The sequence below is a fragment of the Anomaloglossus baeobatrachus genome, chromosome 2 (genome assembly GCF_048569485.1).
Source record: "Anomaloglossus baeobatrachus isolate aAnoBae1 chromosome 2, aAnoBae1.hap1, whole genome shotgun sequence".
Taxonomy (NCBI): Eukaryota; Metazoa; Chordata; class Amphibia; order Anura; family Aromobatidae; genus Anomaloglossus; species Anomaloglossus baeobatrachus.
The window spans coordinates 144718161-144741552 of record NC_134354.1 but is presented as its reverse complement, the minus strand read 5'-3'; the positions used below and the strand labels follow the sequence as shown (position 1 = coordinate 144741552).

Sequence of the window (23392 nt, the reverse complement as noted above, 5' to 3'; positions counted from 1 at the left end):
GTTGGGTGTTGTGTGTGTCCAGCGTTGTCTGTGTGTGTGGGTGTCTGTGTAGGGCGGTGTTTGTGGTTCCCAGTGTGTGTGTGTGTGTGGTGTGTGTGTGTGTGTGTGTGTGTTGGGGGAGGTGTGCACCTCCCATCGTGCTCCATCCCCCATGCTGCGCACCCCCCATCGTGCTCCATCCGCCATGCTGCATACTCCCAAACGTGCTCCATCCGCCATGCTGCGCACTCCCAAAAGTGCTCCATCCGCCATACTGTGTACTCCCAAACGTGGTCCATCCGCCATGCTGCACACTCCCAAACGTGCTCCATCCGCCATGCTGCGCACTCCCAAACGTGCTCCATCTGCCATGCTGCGCACTCCCAAACGTGCTCCATCCGCCATGCTGCGCACTCCCAAACGTGGTCCATCCGCCATGCTGCGCACTCCCAAACGTGCTCCATCCCCCATGCTGTGCACCCCCCATCGTGCTCCATCCCCCATGCTGCACCAGCATCAGCCTCTCTGCCCCCAGCATCAGTCTCTCTCCTCCCAGCATCAGCCTCTCTCCTCCCATCATCAGCCTCTCTCCTCCCACCAACAGCCTGTCTGTCCCCAGCATCAGCCTCTCTCCTCCCAGCCTCAGCCTCCCCCAGCATCAGCCTCTCTTCTCTCAGCCTCCCCCCTCCCAGCCTCCCTCCTCCCAGCCTCCCTCCTCCCAGCCTCCCCCAGCATCAGCCTCCCCCAGCATCAGCCTCCCCCTCCCAGCCTCAGCCTCTCTCCTCCCAGCCTCCCCCAGCATCAGCCTCTCTCCTCCCAGCCTCCTCCAGCATCAGCTTCTCTCCTCCCAGCCTCCCCCAGCATCAGCCTCCCCCTCCCAGCCTTCCCCAGGATCAGCCTCTCTACTCCCAGCCTCTCTCCTCCCAGCCTCCCCTAGCATCAGCCTCTCTCCTCTCAGCCTCCCCCAGCATCAGCCTGCACCCTACCAGCCTCCCCCAGCATCAGCCTTACCCCAGCATCAGCCTACACCCTCCCAGCCTCCCCCAGCATCAGCCTCCCCCAGCATCAGCCTCCCCCAGCATCAGCCTCCCCCAGCATCAGCCTACCCCAGCATCAGCCTCTCTCCTCCCAGCCTCCCCCAGCATCAGCCTCCCCCTCCCAGCCTTCCCCAGGATCAGCCTCTCTCTTCCCAGCCTCCCCCAGCACACCGTGCTCCTCTGCCGACACTCACAGATCCGATCGCATACACTCACACATACACACTCACACATCAGAACAGACTCGCACACATCCGATCGCATACACTCACACACACACTGACGATATCGCACATACGCGCTCACACTCACAACATCCGGAGATACCACATGCTTCTGGCCATGTGATCCTCCGGCAGGTCCTGGAAGGTCACACCACAGTATCGCCGCCGAGAAGCAAGCGAGATCCCAGGATGTTGTGAGTGTGTGGATGCGATGTGATGTGTGTGTGAGAGTGAGTGTGATCTGATGTGAGTGTGTGTGTGTGTGTGTGTGTGTGTATGTTGCGCCGCTGCAGGACCTTGATGCACTGGTAACTATGCTACCATGGTTACCAGCGTATACCGTCCCCCGCTCGCACGGGAGCCCACACCAGCATACGGCGGCAACCCCAGCAATGCGAGGGTATGTGTCGGCTGGGTTGGCGGCGTACGCTGATGTGGGCTCCTGGGGGTACAGTACACACCTGGGAGTCATGGCTCCGTGTCTGTTCGGGGAATGCGTGCGGGGGGCGGGGCCAGAGCAAGCGTGCATTGCGTGAGGGGGGTGGGGCGTGGCCGAGTTGCCAATGCGTGCAGGGTGCTGGGGCGAGAGGCCAATCCGTGTGGGGGGCGGAGCCTGGGTGAGCGGCTGGCCAATCAGTGTGCGGGCGGAGCCTGGGTGAGTGGCCAATCCGTGCGGGAGGGCGGGGCCATGGCGAGCCCAGCGGCCAATCAGCTTTGTGTCACCGTAAGGACACAATTTTGGAGCAAGACAGACAGACAGACAGACGAAGGCAATTATATATATAGATTGTCTCTTTAGGGAGGAAGAAGACAAACTCTCTAGTGCCACCTATTGGAGGTAGCAATCCTAAAAGTCAAAAGTGACCCTTTAACGAGCCTTTTCATATGACCTCGGTTTTATGCCAGATCAGAACCTCAATTTGCAGACACGGTGTTTCGGGATGATTGTCCCTCGTCAGTGCAAAGTATAAGATCTGATCTGGCTGAATGAGAAGCTCTACTGGGGTCTAACGGGAAAACTTTTCTGCTTGTAGAGACTGACAAACCAATCTGGCTGTCAAATTGAGGTTATGAGCTGGCATAAATCCTAGGTCATATGAAAAGGCTCGTTAAAGGGTCACTTTTGACTTTTAGGATTGCTACTTCCAATAGGTGGCAGTAGAGTTTTTCTCCTTCCTCCCTGAAGAGACAATTTGAATATTACCCAGAGGAGCATTGCAGCTATAAGACTCCTCACCACTGACAGCCTGATTGGTTTGTCAGTCTCCGCAAGGAGAAAAGTTTTTCCCTTAGACACCTAGTTTTTAAGAAGACAAAATGAACAGGTCCCTAATTTAACCTTTCTTCACTTTCCAAACACTATGGGCCTGACTCATTTTATTTTTATACTTTAAGGTTGACGCTAGACATAAGCCCATCCTATAATCTCACTTTTTGATCCAGCGGTTGCAAAACCCCTATGAGACAGATGCTACTTTTGTGGGAAAATTCCTTCCCAACTTCACATACGCCAATCAGACTACAGTAGTGCCCTAAATCAATGATGTCTACCGTATATGCCGGCGTATAAGACGACTGGGCGTATAAGACGACCCCCAACTTCTGCCCTAAAAATATAGAATTTGGGATATACTCATTGTATAAGACTACCCCCGTTCAGTATGCTTCAGTATGCTAAGAGCAGGGGGCCGCACTGTGTGAGGAGGTGTTTTTTTTTACTGTCCAGTATAACCAATAGGATTAGTGCAGGGGCCAGCATGTAAGCTCTTCATTAATGTCCCTGCATGGATGCGAGGGGAATCTGGCGTTACTGCACTAATCCTATTGGTTATACTGGACAGTGAAAAAAAAAACACCTCCTCACACAGTGCGGCCCCCTGCTATATATACGCTATATATCCGCTGTATATATACCAGTATATATGCTGTATGATATACCAGTACGGGGCCGGGCTGTGTATCGCGTTTCCATAACGACGAGGCAGGAACTTCCCTGCTAGAGCGCTGACGTCAAGGCAGAGCTGCTTGCCTCTGATTGGCCAGCGCTCTGCCATTCAGCAGCGGTGACAGGAAGTTCCTCCCTCGTCGCTATGGAGGCAGAATCCAAGCGTGGAACGGAGTGGAGCGGCGCACTACAGCACCCAGGTATATATCCGGCGTATAAGACGACCCCCCACTGTAGCCATTATTTTAAGGGGGTAAAAAGTCGTCTTATACGCCAGTATATACGGTAATCACCAAATCTACTGCACATAAATGTAAAAATACAATTTTTAGGAAAGGTATCCAGGCCATCTTTGTCTTCATATATTTTTTATTAAAATAAGGTTAACAGAATAACATATCAAATTCACACAATCAAGATATATGCATAGCATATTATTATTTGAATACATGTGGAGATCATATTGTATGAATAAAATGTTTTTATCTGGGGGGGGGATAGGTATAGGAAAAGAGAATGGAGAGGGGAGGAGGGGAAGGTAAAGTACCGTATTTTTTGCTTTATAAGACGCACTTTTGTTCCCCCAAATTTTGGGGGAAAGTAGGGGGTGCGTCTTATAATCCGAATATATGGGAGGTGGGGTGTATATATATATATATATATATATATATATATATATATATATAGAGTTCAGTGGAGGTGCGGGCAGCTCTAGAGCGGTGCTGGGGGCTTCTGGGGGCAGGGAAAGCTGGGAGCTGCAGCGTTTTATCTCCTGCTCCCGCTCATATAATATGCACAGCCGCTGTCCATCAGAAGCGTGGTGCTGAAACAGCATCGCGCTGATGGGCTGGGGCAGCGGGGCATATTATATCTGCCTGTGCTTACCTTTGATTGCACAGGATCCCCCCTCCCCCTGTGTTAGATATGGCCTCCCGTGCTGCTGCCCATAGTAAAATAATAAACTCCTTAAGGCCCCGTCACACTAAGCAATATCGCTAGCAACATCGCTGGTAACGAACAACTTTTGTGACGTTGCTAGCGATGTTGCTGTGTGTGACATCCAGCAACAACCTGGCCCCTGCTGTGAGGTCGTTGGTTGTTGCTGAATGTCCTGGGCCATTTTTTAGTTGTTGCTGTCCTGCTGTGAAGCACAGATCGCTGTGTGTGACAGCGAGACAGCAACAACTAATGTGCAGTGAGCAGGGAGCCAGCTTCTGCTGAGGCTGGTAACTAATGTAAACATCGGGTAACCAAGAAGCCCTGTCCTTGGTTACCCGATATTTACCTTTGATACCAGCCTCCTCCGCTCTCACTGCCTGTGCTGCCGGCTCCTGCTCTGTGCACATTTAGCTGCAGCACACATCAGGCAATTAACCCGATGTGTGCTGTAACTAGGAGAGCAAGGAGCCAGCGCTCAGTGTGCGCTGCTCCCTGCTCTGTGCACATTTAGCTGCAGCATACATCGGGTTAATTAACCTGATGTGTGCTGTAACTAGGAGACTGGGGGCTGGTCACTGGTTGCTGGTGAGCTCACCAGCAACTCGTGTAGCCACGCTCCAGCGATCCCTGCCAGGTCAGGTTGCTGGTGGGATCGCTGGAGCGTCGCAGTGTGACAGCTCACCAGCAACCTCCTAGCAACTTACCAGCGATCCCTATCGTTGTTGGGATCGCTGGTAAGTTGCTTAGTGTGACTGGACCTTTACTCCCCTCCTCCAGCGTCTGCCGGTCTCCCTCCTGCTGCTGTGATTAGGCACGCAGAGATATCTCTCTGATGTCCCGATCACATGACCTGCACTAGAACCAGGAAGTAGGAAGTGCAGGAGACACTGGAGAAGCTCAACCCCGAGGAGGGAGACACGAGACAGTACAGCGCTGCAGAAGGTAAGGAAAGAGTTTATTTTACTAAAAGCAGCAATACGGGGGCGATATGTAACAGAGGGTGATGTGTGCCTGCCCCAGTGGGCCTGTCTGCCTGCCCCAGTGGGCCTGTCTGCCTGCCCCAGTGGGCCTGTCTGCCTGCCCCAGTGGGCCTGTCTGCCTGCCCCAGTGGGCCTGTCTGCCTGCCACAGTGGGCCTGTCTGCCTGCCACAGTGGGCCTGTCTGCCTGCCACAGTGGGCCTGTCTGCCTGCCACAGTGGGCCTGTCTGCCTGCCACAGTGGGCCTGTCTGCCTGCCACAGTGGGCCTGTCTGCCTGCCAGAGTGGGCCTGTCTGCCTGCCAGAGTGGGCCTGTCTGCCTGCCAGAGTGGGCCTGTCTGCCTGCCACAGTGGGCCTGTCTGCCTGCCACAGTGGGCCTGTCTGCCTGCCACAGTGGGCCTGTCTGCCTGCCACAGTGGCCTGTCTGCCTGCCACAGTGGGCCTGTCTGCCTGCCACAGTGGGCCTGTCTGCCTGCCACAGTGGGCCTGTCTGCCTGCCACAGTGGGCCTGTCTGCCTGCCAGAGTGGGCCTGTCTGCCTGCCAGAGTGGGCCTGTCTGCCTGCCAGAGTGGGCCTGTCTGCCTGCCAGAGTGGGCCTGTCTGCCTGCCAGAGTGGGCCTGTCTGCCTGCCAGAGTGGGCCTGTCTGCCTGCCAGAGTGGGCCTGTGTGCCTGCCAGAGTGGGCCTGTGTGCCTGCCAGAGTGGGCCTGTGTGCCTGCCAGAGTGGGCCTGTGTGCCTGCCAGAGTGGGCCTGTGTGCCTGCCAGAGTGGGCCTGTGTGCCTGCCAGAGTGGGCCTGTGTGCCTGCCAGAGTGGGCCTGTGTGCCTGCCAGAGTGGGCCTGTGTGCCTGCCAGAGTGGGCCTGTGTGCCTGCCAGAGTGGGCCTGTGTGCCTGCCACAGTGGGCCTGTGTGCCTGCCACAGTGGGCCTGTGTGCCTGCCACAGTGGGCCTGTGTGCCTGCCACAGTGGGCCTGTGTGCCAGCCACAGTGGGCCTGTGTGCCAGCCACAGGGGAAATGTGGGATCACTGGGGGACATGTTCAATATAAGGTGGCCATATCCAGATTAAGGGGGCTAATTTAAGGATGAGGGGGCTATGAGGGACATATACCCTATATTATTTGTTAGATTGACACTGGCATTATAAGACGAACCCCATTTATTAAAAAATTCTCTATTCCTTCACCAAATTTGGAGGTGCGTCTTATAATCAGGTGCGTCTTATAAAGCCAAAAATATGGTAATTACTTTATTGGGGATGAAAAAGGGGAGAAGGGTGGAGGCAAGGAAAAACAAGGTGAAAAGGGTGTGGGGAAAAGGAAGAACAATGAACGTAAACAAATCTCAACCATGTTAACAGGCTTCCATTCTAGGAATATAAGCATATTGTCAAGAAAGCATGGCTGAAGGTTTGCATAAAAGGATTCATGTTATGAAAAGGTTTTTAAGTAGTCATAAATAATAATTATTTATGTAATACCGTGTATAAAATTATTCCAGTGATCCCATCTTCGGTAATAGGAAGCAAAGGCAATGTTATGGTAAGCAAAGTACTTCTCGAAGTTGTTAAGAGAAGTAGTCTGTATGACCTAAGAGATAGTGGGCACCGCAGGTTTCTTCCAATTAGAAGCTATAAGATTTCTAGTAATTAAAAATAAATGAGTTAGAATAGGTTTATATATAGGGTCAAATTTTTCCAAATTAAGTGAAAGCAGGGCCATTTGGGGAGTTACCTGAATTGTGGAGTTAGTAATCTGATTAATCAGACTAGAAATAGTGTCCCAGAGACTCTTCAATGTAGGACAACTCCAGAAAATGTGGAGTAGAGTACCTCTCTCATCGCAATCCCTCCAACATAAAGGGGACGCCTCTCTATTAAATTTAGCAAGTCTGCATGGAGTGAGATACCAACGCGAGAGAATTTTGAAGTGAGATTGATGGAGAGAGGCACATGCATTTCCCAATCTAGCATATATTTTCTTTTGTGGAACGTTTGATCGTTATTGAAGTAGTTGTAGATATTTTTACAACACCATAGGGACATTCTGGTTGGGTTACAGAATAACATGCAAGTTATTTCAGAAATGGGGTTTGTAAATAATAATTTTGTCCTTTAAAATTTCCCTAAATTTGATGAGGGCCTTAAAATCAGAGTCTGGGAGCTTGTGTTTGATCTTTATATCCAGGAAGGATACAAAGTCTTTTCCGTCAAAGATGTCTCCAATCGTTTTTAGATTTGAGTTGTCACGGGCGGGGAGGACGCCGCTGCTGCTGGGCGCTCGCTAACGTTCGGGTCCGGCGCTGCTGCTGCTCAGTGGCTCGAGCGGTGGGCCGGATCCGGGGACTCGAGCGGCGCTCCTCGCCCGTGAGTGAAAGGGGTGGTTGGTTTGGGGGATTTAGTCTGTGACGCCACCCACCGGTCGTTGTGAAGGTAGGCACCACCGCTGCTGGTGACGGGGATCCCGGGAGCGATGGTATGGAGCAGCTGGGATGTTGTTTTCCCCCTCCGTGGGTAAGGGTCGGTGGTCCCGGGGCCCGGTGGTGTGATGGGGAGGCTGGGTTGGTGAGGTGCAGGGTTGCAAGGACAGCGCGGCGCGGTGCCGGATGGCACGGGTGTAGTCACTCAGTAAGAGATGCACAAAGTCCTCGGTAAACCAAACGGCTGGATGGACGTGTCTCTCCCCGGACAGGTGATGGCGACTGTCTTTCCCTGCACCTTGATGTTCTCATTTGACTACCATGGATCCCCAACGGTAGTCCGCTCCCTGGTGTATGGATGCCGTAGGAGCCCGTTTGCCCGCAGGCGCTGGCCCTTGGGTCTCTGCCTCTAGGCAGTAGCTGTATACCCTCACGGTGTGGGCGGTTGCCTTCTATCGGGTTTTTGGTTATTAGGAAACCCCTGGGGTTCCGGTCACATTCAGATTTGACTATTGTCGGCGGCTCCAAGCCTGGTCGGGGTCTGATGGCCCTGCCTGTATGTGCTGGCTTCACTTCGCTCCCCGGTCGGTACCGGCGGACCAACGCCTGACCCCGATCCTACGGTTCCGCGTTGCTTCACCACTTTTGCAGACGGCCACTACCGTCTGCCAACCTTGCTGTCAGTGCCTGGGCCACAAACCCAGACACCCAAGTGCTCACTCCTCTCACTTCAAACTCCAAACTCTATCTGTCACTTTTCCCGCCTCCAGGCCTGTGAACTCCTCGGTGGGTGGGGCCAACCACTTGACTCCGCCCCACCTGGTGTGGGCATAAGACTCTGGAGGGAGGCAACAAGGGTTTTGTGTTTGGCTGGTGTCACTGTCTAATGGGGGTGGGGATGTTTGAGTGTTATCTGTGACGACCTGGCTAGTCCAGGGCGCCACAGACACCTGCCATGTTGGGGGAATTTTTGAGTTGTTATTCCAGAATCGCCAAAATTTTTAAGGGAGTATTTCTAAGAAGATGATTTTTATTAAAATTAGTCAAAGTTTTGGCCTAAGTTTTCCATGCTCTTTTTGTAGCGTATAAAGTGGGGGAGTTTGGAGGTGGGATAGAAGGGCTGATTAGGTGAGTTAAAATTAAAGATTTTATGGGTTGGTAATTAACAGAGGACATCTCTAAATCCATCCAAGTCCAGCCCATCTTTGTAGTTAATCAACCATTACAACATCATGTGGCAGTGAGTTCAATAGTTTCACTGCTCTTACAGTAAAGAAGCTGCATCTGTGATTAAACCTTCTGTTTATTTTTTTTTTGGGAGGGGGGGCGTGAGTTTGGCCATGTTATTTAGGATTTCCAGATATTTTAGTCTGATCATTTGTGACTTTTCTAAAAGTCCCAAATGAACTCCATTCAGTGATTCTGTGTACAGCAGATTTATTTTTTTTACAATTATTTATTTTTTTTGTTAATTTGGGAAAACGTGACAAATTATTATTGTGTACACTTTTTGAATTTGCACAAAATTGCTGAACAGTGTGAACAATTGTAATTAATTTGACACAAAAAACGACTGTCTAATATCACAACACATAAAAAAAGTAAAATGACTTACTATCCCCAAGTCATGAGAAAAAAAACCCCATAATATCCTATAAGGTTATGTGCGCACTAGTGCGTTTTACTCGCGGATTTGCCGCAGAAATTTCTTGAGAAATGTCTGCAATCTTTGTGCAGACATTTCCCAGCAAATCCTATGTGAAAAAAAAATAGCTGTGCGCACACTGCGGATTTTTCTCAAGAAATTTCCTTGAGAAGAATTTCTTGAGAAATTGAGCATGTCAATTCTTTTCCGCAGGTACCCTGTGGATTTCGTCAGTACAGCCTGCAAAATCCGCAGGGAACAACCTGCGGCAAATCCGCGGCAAATCCGCATGTGGATTTACCGCGGATTTGGTGCGGAAATCTTCCACTCCCAGAAGTTTCTCAAGAAATTTTCTTGAGAAACTTCACAGTTCTAGTGCGCACAAAGCCTTACAGTCACTGAATGATTTTCTAAACCGCAGCATATGTGGAAGGTGTTGGTCAACGCCTCAGTTTAATAAATTGATGTATAAAAAAAAACACCAAGGAGATTATGAAAGTTATCTGGAGGGAATTACAGCTTAGGCATCAGTTTTCTTTTTCAGCCACCCATATTTTGTGCAAAGAACACTAATATCAAACTTTCAGGGATTATCTAGTATGAAGGGTTATCCCTGAGCAATTCTCTTTTAGTTTAGCCTGATCTAATCCAACCATAACCACAACGTACCGCCAAAAAAATTAAGGGTTTGGATTAGTGTTGTGAGTCGCTAACTATTTCTACTCGCTATGCTGTTAGCGAGTACTGTCTGCTACTCGCATATTCGTTACGAGTAGTCGGCGCAATGTAAGTCAATGGGAAATACTCGCTAACTAGCGAGTAACCTGGAAGCCGTACTTTTCGTGCAAGTAGCAAATAGTATGGCTTTTGGGTTACTCGCTTCTTTGCGAGTATTTCCCATTGACTTACATTGCGCCCGCTACTCATAATGAATATGCGAGTAGCGGACAGTACTCACTAACAGCATAGCGAGTACGAATAGTAACTACTCACTCAACACTAGTTTGGCTATTTAATGGTGAATGTTTCCACCTTTAGCAGGGTGACTGGTGCACTTCATTATTGATCCAGACACTGCAGCTTGTACATATGTGCGGTTTTGCCTGGGTGTGCAGCCTTGCTCTATTCACTCCAACATGCACCACTTTATTGTATATTAAAGGGGTTTTCTACTGTTATGAAGGCTAATATAGAGAATTCATCCTAAAAGGAAATCAGAAACCAGTAAAGATAAGTAAATATTTTGATATTGGAATTCTCCAGATTTGCCTAATTTTGCCAGGAAGCTCCATTCATGAGGGGTCAATTTGCTGCAAATCAAAAGTACCAAAAAGTCTCCAATTGCTTTTAAAAATATGGATGACACTACTGTCTTTTCCTCCTACATTGACCATCTTCACTGCTGTGCTGTGATGCACACTATCTTTTCAATTTTTTCAGTGTTATTGGCAGAGCTGTGACGTCCTCTCGCTTTCCAGATTTACCACAATATGGGCACTGCATTTTCTGCTTCTTCTTTTATACAAGCTATGAAACTCCCTCATGGTTGGCTATACCATTGAGATGTGATAGCTGCAAAGCATTATGGGAAGCCTGTATAAGGTTAAATGATCCTTCTTGGACTGATGCAGTCTTCTGCAGTGTGTAAAATGACAGCAGCTTTTCTTGGCATGAAGTGAATTGTTAGTATTTGCTACATCCAGGGAATTCCTGAAAAATCAGTCCAAATTCAACATAAATCAAATCAATTTGCTAATCACCAGATTTACTCATCACCAGAAACCACAATTACCACCTCAATTCACCCCCTGCTCCAGAGCCTCCACTCTCTCGGGAGTGATGACGTGCCAAACATCAGCCACCTGACTCTGCAGTTGATCAATGACCTCAGCAGTCAGATGGTCATGTAGTCATCATGTCTGGTATAGCGGAGAATGACCGATCCTCAACCCTGAAGCAGAGGACAAATGTGTGTGGAGAGTATGGTTTCTATTTTTTAAGGATGGCTTCCTTGTAATAAAAGAGTGGAAAACCCCTTTTAGGCATAGGAGCTCATATGTAAGTGTGGTGGTTAGGGATGATTGAATTCCTCAAATATTCGGCTTCGCAAATATTTGCCGAATAGGTAGCCACTATTCGCGAATATTCGATGCCCAAATGTAAGTCTATGGGAAACCCAAATAACAACTATTCGGAACTATTCAGGCTTCCCATAGACTTACATTGCGCATCGAATATTCGCATAGTGGCGACCTATTCGTCAGATATTCGCGAAGCCGAACATTTGAGGTATTCGATCATCCCTAGTGGTGATGTCTGGTATTAGGCGCCATCAAAGTCATTTGAGTAATTCCTAGGACCTCTTCATTCTTCTGAACTCTAGAGCTCCTTATTATATTTATAGTACCTTTTTAACTACTAGATCATTTTTTATTTCTTTTTTAATTTTAGCTTGTTGCGTTTGCATTCACTACTTCTTGAGGTGGACTATTCAATAAATGAATGGCAAACCCATCAGGAACTTTGTGGCTATTAAAGTAATAACCATTCCTTATTTAAGACATGCTCAATGGGTACCGTTTTTGGCCACATTGCTGAAAAAATAAGCTTCTCATTTGTGGCAAGTGGTCTGGTTCTCTGAAGTAAACCTTGCTCAAATCCCTACACTCCATGCTGTTGTGAATGGTCTGCGGAGTGAGTCCTGTGGATGCGCTAGGCTAGGGGCATTTCAATTCTAATGTATGGTACATAGGAGAATGTTGGCGTCATCTATCAATTTAAAGGGGAGGCGTAGGGCCGGGTTTACTTTAAAGAGCCCAAGCACTATACAGGACTTGGACCATGCTCTGAGTACTTGCCAGCATATTTACAGTATTTTTTAGGTACTTTACATGTTGTATAGCATCTTGTCAAACAATTCATAAACTTTATTTGCTGCAACCTGAATATTCTGATAAGGAAAAAACATTCAGCATTTTGATACCACAAGTCTACACAGTTTTTGTGACTAGACATGGCCACGTCATAAATGTAGTTCATTGACTTTTGCATTCCACGTTGTACTTGTTCTATCCATTTTAAGTCTTTAAATACAAAAATGTTTTCAAACAAAGATCTGTATGCTTTTCTTAGGACGTTTAGGTTAGAATATGTAAAGGCAGTAATTTTCTGTTCTGTAATTTGTGGTCCTTAGAAATGGTCTTTCTTCTTAGAAAGCACAAAGTGTACAGAAAACTGTCTATAAAACATGATACATGCACATAATACTATAACCAAAATAGAGAAGAAAATCACTATTTTATGCTAAGCAGTATGTCTAAAACCCCAGTGATGGTGTTGATCAGTTTTAGGTTATAGCTCACGGTCTCTTCTCGGTGTGACAGGAGCAAAAATGTCCTATTCCTCTCCAGAGAAATTATACAGAACTTCAAAGCACATTTACAAATTATTTTCCAGCTGCCACCTCTGGAATTTGATATATATTTTAGCAAGTATCCAGGATTCTTGCACATCTTGGGGATTGAATATTTAAGCAAATGGTTAGTAGCAATGCAGCATTCATGGCTTTAAACTGTTTGATGATTGTATGTTTTATTCAGAACCATTTGTTCAAATTTGTTTATGGCATCGGTTGATTTTTTTTTTACCTGCCCATTTCAGCTATAAATTACTACTCCTTTTCTATTTTGTTTTATGGCTGCAAATAATCTAGGTCACTTTTTAGAAATGTGTTATCATTTTGACAATATAAATCATATCTGCATTTACCAGGGTTTTTATTTATGGATATGTCCTGAAATATTGCCATGCATTTGTTACGCTCATCATGTAAGTGCCTTTTCTTGAAGCTGGAGAAATTGAAAGAGGTTGTCCACTACTTTTACATTGATATCTTCTCCATGGAAAGGTCATCAATGTCTGATCAGCCGGGGTCAAACACCTCGAACCCCTGCCGATCAGCTGTGCTACGTTCCGGCGGTGGCAGCAGATGGATGGAAATGTTCAGTTATGGAGATGCCCATCAACTGATAGCGGCTGCGGATGGGTACTTCACATCTGCCTCCCATTCAAATCAATAGAAGGCAGATGTCCAGAACCCGGCCTCGGGCCGTATTAGAGATATGTCAGCTTCGTAACTGAGCATTTCAGGCTACCTGCTGCTGCTACCAAAACCAAGAACAGCTGATTGGTGGGGGTTTGGGGTGTCTGACCCCGGCCAATCAGACATTGATGAACTATCCTATGGATAAGCTATCAATGTAAAGGTAGTGGACAACCTCTTTAATACTTTGGCAGATGCTAGTATATAGACATAAGGAAACAAATGACACCCATGAGGCTGATTGTAGGCATAAAGTTATTCAAATGCATTCTTTAATGACATACCATGAAAAGACATTTTTTGGGGCATGTGAGGGCATACTCACTGGGTCGCCTGGAAGGCTGAGGTGGCCACACATGCAAGAATCTCTACGTTCACTTATATGGGAGTGCCAAGATTTGCCATGGAAGCTTCAGTTCAGGCACATTTAGAAGATGGATGAGGATAGTTTTGGCATATCTTGTATGTAAGCCATGAAAGTCCAAAATCAAAATATCCCTTTAATTAAGCGGTTCTGTGTTTTATTATATCATATTTCAGATGGATAATAACTTTGTCCTAGGTAATTTGTATTTCACTGTATATATCTCTGAGGTATTGCCATACGCTATTCAGCAGTGCAGGATATTTTACAGACTACTATTAGAGTAGTATAAAAATAAGTCCAATTCTGATTTATAGTATTGATTATAGTAAAGGTTGTATAATAATGGGGGGAAAATGGTGCAAATATATTATGGGACAATTATAATATAAAGGCCCAGTGTATTAAAGCTAAGCTTACTGTGGAACAAAGTGTAAGAGCTTTGATGTGTTGAGACTGCTCCATACACAAGGACTAGGAGCCTCTTTCCGCCAGCATACAGCACAGTGATGCTTTGATACTTGTACTGCGTATAGTTCTCATTTTAATCCAGCAAGGACTATCCTCTGAAAGTCGTATGTGTAATGTTTGTGATTGAGCGGTTTTGACGTTCTCTGTGATTGTGACATATTTTGCAGAATTGGCACCTTAGGCAAAGTACCATAATCAAACGATTGTGTGACACTTGGATGGATAATCACTGTCCTTTAGAATAAATTGGGCAAATAGGAAGCTTTGAATATTTCATTTGCTGTTTTTACTTATCGTAATTTAAAATGAATTATAGCCTGGCTACAAATGAGCCTGTTTGAGATTATTGTGGTTGGTTTAAGAAAACTCTCATCTTTGCGTGCTAACTGCCTAATGAGACACTTTATTTGATGCCGGATTAGCAGTCAAGCCTGGTTCTAGATCTGAGGTGCTACGTGATTGTCACTGTGTAGGGTGAAGTCCAGGCAAATAAAACACACCCCAATAGCAATTGAAATAGCAATAAGCAACATTGTCATGAAAATATTACTGGCCCTTTAATACATTTCACAAGGGTCACAGTGACTCTCAGGTTGGGCCCCAATGAAGACAACAGAATTTTGCTAAGATATTCACACTGTGGACAGGGGAGAAAGTATGTAAAGTCTCGGGTAGGCACAGAAAACAGGTTATAAAAAAGGTTACTATAGAAAGTGGTTTACAAACAGTCCTCATCCAGGCGAGATTACCGGAGAGGCACCCTTACAAATGAAAAATCTTAAACTTGGCTCAGACTGCATATCTGCAGGCCTGAAAGTGAATAAACAAAGGATGATTGCAGGTTAAAACTCAATGTAATTTTATAAATGAAGGGTAATTACTAACATACTGTATGTAAACAAAATATATTTTTTCCATAGTAAAGGTGTCCATAGTCTTTAAAGGTATTGTCCAGCCTATTGAAATATTTTACCCAAAAAAGTTGAATGCTATAAAAAGTTGTCTCTAACTCAGATGTAGCCAATAAACCTATCAGAAGCTTCCAAAAACATGACATCATCATATGGGCTGTCCCATATTGTATAAAGGCATGGTACTCTTGGTGTATATAAACTTTTGACTTTGCAGAAAGTAATAAAAATACCATAAAACATTCTATCTATCTTTCTTTCTTTCTTTCTCTCTCTTTCTCTCAGATTCTTTCTTTCTTTATTGAATCAAATAGACTTTATTGGCAGGACCAAAATACAATTAGTGTTGCCAAAGCAAGAAAAAGAAGTGTGTCAGGGGAGTGGGTTAGGCCTGTGGGGATGGAGTGTTGGGGGCACAATTTGGGGAATGATGGTCCATTTGGAGGTCTTCAGTTCCCCTCAGCTCTTTCTCTCTCTCTTTCTCTCTCTCTTTCTGTCTTCTCTCTCTTCTCTTTCTGTTTCTCTTTCTCTCTCTCTCTCTCTCTCTCTCTCTCTCTCTCTCTCTCTCTCTCTCTCTCTCTCTCTCTTTCTCTCACTCTTTCTTTCTCTCTCTCTCTCTCTCTCTCCAGCTTTTTGTAAAACATGTCAACTGAATGTATGAGCCCTTTAAATATGTTTCTAATGTCCTACGTGTTAATATTTTCCCTATTGCAGTTTGTATTTAATTTTATATATGTTTGTGCTTTCTTTTTGTATTTCAGGAAGAAAAAGCAGAGGGATTCATCAGCCTTCCTGAGTTCAAGATTGATCGCGCTAGCGAGTGTCGTAAGAAATTGTAAGTACATGAGGACTAGTATTAATTAGTAGTTAGTGGTTTATTTTAATGTATGATATTTCAGTTGCTTTTTTTTCCCATCTCTTAAAAAATACTTATCTGGCTATGTACATTTTTGTTTATATACAGTTCTAGAGCTTTTTTGGATTTTTTTTTTATTTTTACAGATTCCCACAAGGGAAAGTAGCTTGGGGAAGGTACACTAAAGATCAGGCATGAACATGAATAAGGGCAAATTAACTATAAAAATTGCAACAAAATAAAAATGTAAGAGAGACTCATTTATCTAAAACGCCAATAATATGGGAAAATAATTCACATGTTCTCAATACAAACAATACAAACAGTGCACAAGTCTATTCTGAGGTGCCGTGTAGACAGTGTCATGTACAGATGGGTGCCCTGTTGATAATTTGGCTATTAAATCCTCACCAGATTGGACCAGCATTGATTTCTGAAACTTTCCTAGTTATAAAAGTGTGAGAAATCCTTCAGAAATGAGTTACTCAGTGAGATTCTAATGCCCTACTGTATTCTGACATGTTTGTATCAGTATGTGACTCAAATGCTGGATAAGTGAATGGTAAAATTAAAAAATATAACTCATTGCAAAAAAGGAGTCCTCATGCGACTATCTCCTCATATTGAAGGACAAACAAAAGAGGGAAAAAAGGGAAAACTATCCGCATCTCCAAGGTATAAAGGGACAACAAATTATGGTTGCCATGTTTGTGGATAAATTTGTTTGAGGGTTTGGTTTTTTTTTATTTGATGGGTGAGAAGTGCAGCTTTTGTTGCTACCATTTTGGGATTATTTTTTGAGAGTTTTTTTTATTTTCATGTAATTTTTTTTGTTTTGTTACTGACGTGACAAAAACAGTGATTATGCCATTTTGTTTTTATTTTCCATGTTAGTGTTCGTTTGGGATAAATATTTTTGATCGTTGTATGCGTAATGGTCCAAACTAATAAATTAAAATGTATTTGTTTGCTTAACGGAAAAAGCTGGTGATATAAATAAATATAATAAATATATATATATATATATATATATATATATAAATAAATAAAAAAAAATATATATGTGTGCGCCGCCCCGCGAAAGCCGACGAGCTGCTCGGATCCGGATCCGCAGTGGCTCGAGGGGTCTCCGGACCCGAGGTGGGATTGCGCGGCCGCTCGAAATGAAAAAAGGGGGAAAAGATATTGGATCGTGTTCGTGACGTCACCCACGGGTCCTGGTAGGGCGGGATACCACCGCTGCTGCGTTCAGGAGAGAGCGCCCGGGAGCGATGCAATGGCAGCTTGTGATGTTTAACCCCTCCGTGGGCAAGGGAGTGGTGTCCCGGGTCTCGGTGATGGATGGCTGGGGACCCGTCGAGAGTAGAGGGGCACAATGTACTCGCACAGTCCAGAGATGCTGACACTGACACCGGGTAAAACAAAGTCCTGAATGCCTTGCAACTTTTAGTTAAGCACGCTGGATCCATGCCCTTTTGGCGTTGCTGGTTGGTCTGAAGCCTTGTCCCTTAGCACTGTGTTTCCTCTGTGTTAATCCCTTTTGCCTGAAACTACTCGGGTCCCGCTCAACTGCGTGGCTAGCAGGGTGAGCTTGCTCTCAGGGTTCACGCTTGGGATTTTCTGGACGGATTTGGGAAGTCCTATCTCCCTCGTTGCGCTAGTACCCTGATTTTGGAGCGGGTGGAGAATGGTTCGTGAAGATTACGTCCTCGTCAGGTGAATTACTGGGCTGCATAAAGCTCCTTCCCAGCCTAGGGTTCGCGTACCCCGCCATGCCCTGGCCCCTGCCCAGTTGTAGCACAAGGCTGCCGGTCTGCCCTTCGTGGCAGTACCGTGCCCCCTGTCACTACCCCCTGTGACCGGGGTTCCAGCTCCTTCCAGGCCAGGCCAACGTCTGGCACCTGGGACGGGTACAGGAGCCCAGCTCCGCAGCGTGACCTTGTCCTGTCATGGCTCACTGACACTGTCTGACTACTCTAACTCTTCTGGCCCTCCTTCTAACATCCCCCCATCTGGGTGGCCCTATTCCAGTCAGGCCGCCCAATGGGTGTTTGGTGGGTGTGGTGCAGAGTGTTCTTCGGGATTTGTGTACACCTGTTCTTGGCAACACCAAAGGGACTGGACCCGTAACCAAGGAGGAGCGGGTACCATGCAGAAGGGCAGATTGCTGGCACCCTTGTGATGACCTGATAGGCCAGGGCGTCACATATATATTTCTTTTTCCATTTTTTTTTTAAATATTTTAGAATGTGTCCTCTTATTGGACTTAAACTTGCAATTATATACTATAAACTGCAGATATAGGTGTACTAATATGGCAGACTCAAGCCTTCAGTAGGCTCTCAGCTGTAATGACAACCCATCAGCACCCTATGATTGGGGGTAATAAGGATAGGAGGTAATTTAAGCCTGTTGCTAGCCTTTTAATTGCTATGGTCAATATTGATAATGGCATCTAAGAAGTTAAAATATTCTGATAGGAGCTAGCTCTAATCACATCGGTTACTTTTGGTTGATCGTTGTATAACACGGTCTGGCTCATTTGGGATCACTATGGAGTTAAGTGTGCCGCCCCCGTGCCAGCAGTCAGCGCTGCTCGGGTCCGAGCCTTCTGAAGTGGTGGCACGAGGGTCTCCGGACCCGGGGGTCTTGCGGACACGCCGAATAAATGGGGGGACGTAGATGTACGGGCTAGGCCGTATTAAGTTCGTGACGCCACCCACGGTGTGTGGTGAGTTGGGACACCACCGCTGCCGTGATTGGGCACCCGGGGGAGATGTAGTGGCAGCTGGATGTTAACCCCTCCGTTGGTAGGGATGGTTGCCCCTGGGCTCAGTGTCTGGTGCAGGGTGTAGCGACGGCAAGGGGATGCTTGTTTACTCAGTCAATAAATCACACAAGTCTCTGGTAAACCAAGGTGCTGGTGGCCGGTGCCACGGCCGGTTGCATTCGGGTCCCCTACCCAGGCTGGTGGTCTCTATCCTTTTCCTCTGCACTGACTATGTGTAAGGTGGACTTCCTAGTCTGGAACTCAGGAGTCCGCTCCCGGCTGGATGTGGCCTAAGGAGCCGTGCCCGCAGACGCTGGCCCGTGGGATCTATGGGCCCTGGCAGTGACCGCTTATCCCTATCGGTGGGCTGTTGTCTTCTATGAGAGACTTTGGGTGGGACAGGACCTCTAGTCCTGGCCTCAATCAGTTAATTAACCAAGCCGATTGTTTGTGGTCCTGGCTTCAGGGTCCGAGTACCCCCCTTTGTGCTCCGGTTTCCGGGTCGGTTCCCCGTGTTGGTAGCGGCGGGCTACAACCCTGTCCCGGTCCACCTCGGTTCTACCGAGCCGTCATTTCATCTCCTGCTGACGGAGACCACCGTCTGCCTCCTAGCCAGTGGCACCAGGGCTCCTACCCTGGTACCGTTCAACTTGAACTTTTTCTGCTGGAGCTACACTTAGCTCTAGCCCACACTCCTCTCCAAACTGAACTCTAAACTCCTTCTGCTTGCTTTCCCACCCCGGGCTGTCTAAACCCCTGGGTGGGCGTGTCCAACCGCCTGGTCACGCCAACTGGTGTGTCTATCTTTCCCTAAGGGGGGGGTGACTAGGGTTTCAGGTCGGCTGTGTGTTTCCTAAGTGAGGGATGGTGTTATGCGGGGGCCTCTGTGACTACCTGGTTTTGCCAAGGCGTCACATAAGCAATGAATTAAAAATAACTTTGTGCTTCCATATACTGTTATCAGGGCAGAATAGCATCCAATCTGACATGTCACTATAAGGTTTCCCTTGGCCGAGTGTTGCCTTGAATCTCTTAACATCAGTGATCAATGTGTTAAATGTTCGACTCCTGCCTTCACCTTATACTGTACGTATATATTATATATACTGCCTCGTTGTGGGCTGGAGGCAGCGGCCTGATGTGGGTTGTGGTGAAAATCGCAAACAAGGTAAAAAGAGAGGCCATTACACAGGGTGTCCCTAAAGTCTGCGCTCACACGCAAAAATACATATTTTCAAGAAATCTAATTTTTTAACATTTTATTCATTTGGAATACAAAATAACATCTCCAATATGATTTCCATCATTTGTGATGCAAAGGTTGAAGCGCTTTACAAAATTCTTGTGAATTCGATATAATAAATCCACATCGCTGTAAATTTTAGCAGAATTACTCTTGATGCGTTATATCTGTGATTTTCATGATGTACACTTTCCCCGTTAGCAAATCTCAGAAAAAAAGTCAAGGGGGTTAAGGTCAAGTGAATGAGGAGACAACTCCACATGATCACGGTTTCCATTCCAGTTATGGAAGTTGCCATTCAGCCAATCTTTTACCACTGTGGTGAAATGGCATGGGCACCATTCAGTTGGAACCAAACATGATACCTTGTTCCTGACTCCATGCGGCCATATGATAAAGACCCGGGAGGGTCGAAATATCACCCTAGATGTGTCCCTTATGGTACTAATTATTAATACTTGAATAACAAAATTTCCCTCTGCACTTCAAATTAAGAGAGAGCGGGGAATTGTTCTATGATCCTGTTGGAACCATTCAGGAAGTCCTTCACCTAAAATTTCAAGTTGGGGCATTAATTGATGTCTCTTCAAGACGAGCTGAATCTCACCAGTTAAATGTTCATCGAATAAGAATAGTCCCAACATATTGGCTTTCTACTAACCACACCATTCCATCATTTTGTATGTTTCTTGCTATTTTACATAACCAACAAAATGTGTATCGCTTTTTGAACAGTATCAAACGTCCTGTCTATTAACCTCACCATTCACATAAAACAAAGCTTAACCGCTGAACAGCGCAGAGTCTTTGGTGAAACAAATGTTGACATCCAATTTGTTGGAAAAGCATTCACAGATCTACAGTAGTCTATCAAATTATTATAAAAATTATAGCTAATGAGATTTCCTAATTCTCCAGACATTAGGGACTCCCTACAGGATTCCATTTATTGTGTTTTTAGAAGATTAACAAAAATAGTGGACACCAGGCACAATACTGGATACTTCACATTTTTGACAATGACAAAAGCTAAATCTTTCTATCTACGTATGGCAGCACATCACTTATTCATCATCACAATCCGTGATACAGTTCTGGTACCCACAGTAGGGACTTGACAATCTCAGCAATCAATCTGCCGGAGCTTCTCTTCCAGTCTTCTATGGGGCAAGATTTAGATTTAGAATACTTTCTCTAAACTTCTACTCTAGGTTGACACTCCTTGTTGAGCCTCCTCTTACTTCTCAGCTTCCCACTTAAGCGGTACTCACCGTCATCTATTTCTAACCTTCTGCCGCAATGAATTCAGCCATTCTGTTGTCTGCAGGACTTAACAGTGCTCTATAACTACTGGCACTCCGTCTCTACAAGCCTCTACAACACAGTATATAACCTAAGGCTACTTTCACACCTCCGGTTTCTGCAATGCGGCACAATACGGCACTCTGTAGAAAAACCGCAACCGTTTTTTTTGCCGCCGGTTGCGGGTTTTTTTGCATAGACTTACATTAGTGCCGTATTGTGCCGCATGGGCTTGCGTTCGGTCCGGTTTTTGCCGCATGCGGAAGATTTAGCCGATGCCGCGGCCGGATCGAACGTTCCCTGCAACGTTTTTTGCCCCGGCAAAAAAAAACGCATCGCGTCGCATCCGGCCGCTGCGGCGCATTTTCAATGCATGCCTATGGATGCCGGATGCGACGCGATGTGGAAAAAAATCGCATCCGGCCGCCGCATGCGGTTTTTTCCACTGTGCATGCTCAGTAGCGTGCCGTAACCGGAAAACACCGGACCGGCCGCATGTAAAAACTTATGCAACGGATGCGGTGTTTTCACCGCATCCGTTGCATAGGTTTCACAGCCGGATTGAGCCGCACTGCTAAAACCGGATGTGTGAAAGTAGCCTTAGCCACTATGCAACCTGGATTATTCTGTATCTCATTTAACTAAAGATTTAACTCTCTCCTTACCTAAAACCCGCTCTTAAAGGTGCCATCTGCAGAAAGGATCATGACTCATTCCCATCCTATCCAATTGTGAATACTATTTTACACTGTAATCATTAATGCTAATCACTGACTATTAAGGCCGCTTTACACGCAACAAAATCGCTAACGAGATGTCGTTGGGGTCATGGAATTTGTGACGCACATCCGGCCTCGTTAGCGACGTCGTTGCATGTGACACCTACGAGCGACCGCTAACTATCAAAAATATTCACCTTATCGTTGATCGTTGACACGCTGTCCATTTCCCAAATATCATTGCTGAAGCAGGACGCAGGTTGTTCGTCATTCCTGTGGCAGCACACATCGCTATGTGTTACACCGCAGGAATTAGGAACCTCACCTTACCTGCGGCCGCCGGCAATGAGGAAGGAAGAAGGTGGGCGGGATGTTTGTCCCGGTCCTCTCCGCCCCTTCGCTTCTATTGGGCGGCCGCTTAGTGACGTCGCTGTTGCCGGTGAACCGCCTCCTTTCTAAGGGGGCGGTTCGCCGGCAACAGCGACGTCGCCGGGAAGGTAAGTCCGAGTGACTGGTCCGAGCAATGTTGTGCGCCACGTGCAGCGATTTGCCCGTGATGCACAACCGACGGGAGCAGGTACGCACGCTAGCGATCTTGCTAGCGAGATCGCAGCATGTAAAGTGGCCTTTAGGTTACTCTCTTGTCTCCAGAAATAATTATAGAAATTCACTGCCTAATCCAATTGCAATAATTAATATAACTTTTATTATTCCCATTAAAAAAGTGAAAACTCACAGAAATGAGACTATTACAAATATATGTTTCTAAAAAGGAGATTCCGGGGCAAAAATATGAAGGTAATAAAATTACATGTTCAAGTGGTGAAAAAATGTAAGAAAATCTAGTACTGTATTGAGAATAGGGAAAATCCACCTAAAACCACTGCAATAAGATTGTTAATAAACGTCCCACCCTGAAATGATTAATTTAGCTATCTATGAGCTTGGCCCACGGTAGGGTTACAGGGCAGTTAGGAGGGCAATTTAATTCAAAGTAGATATTGCAGTGAAGCGGTGATGTGGATCCATTTTTCATCATTACAAAGGAATTACTGCTGGAGAATTCATATTAGGATGAGGAGAATTTGCCTAACACCACTTAAGTGAAATTATTGATGAATAGCCGTACTTTAAATAAACATTTTAGCTTAATAGCTAAGAAAGTGCCCTGTAAAGTTATCCCTAGGCGTTTCTTCAATACTGATCACTGCTTTGCATCATCAGGGGCTAGCAGTGTATATTCGTAGTCACATAATGAGTTCACATAGGGGAAAGGTTGTTGGCTGCATTATTAGATTTACTTACGTCTTTACACTATTTGAACATGTAATTACATTGCCCTCCTATTTTGGCCAATTAATCTCCTTTTGAGTCACACTTATTTGTAATTTTTAATTGGTATAATAAGTTATATTTTTTTAGTTACTCCTATTTGATTAGGCAGTGAATTTATAATCACAAAGGTAACAATTTTGCACTACAGCATACATT

The 23392-nt window shown here is 46.0% G+C and overlaps 1 protein-coding gene across 4 annotated transcripts in view; it reads left to right on the top strand.

Annotated features, from left to right (window-relative positions):
* CNKSR2 (connector enhancer of kinase suppressor of Ras 2) overlaps nucleotides 1-23392 on the top strand; it is a 562096-nt gene that overhangs the window by 393553 nt on the left and 145151 nt on the right. For all 4 annotated transcript variants that reach the window (XM_075335413.1, XM_075335412.1, XM_075335411.1 and 1 more), the window contains one exon: nucleotides 15773-15846. In XM_075335413.1, coding sequence (XP_075191528.1) covers nucleotides 15773-15846 — 74 coding nt within the window. The remainder of the gene's footprint in view (nucleotides 1-15772; nucleotides 15847-23392) is intronic.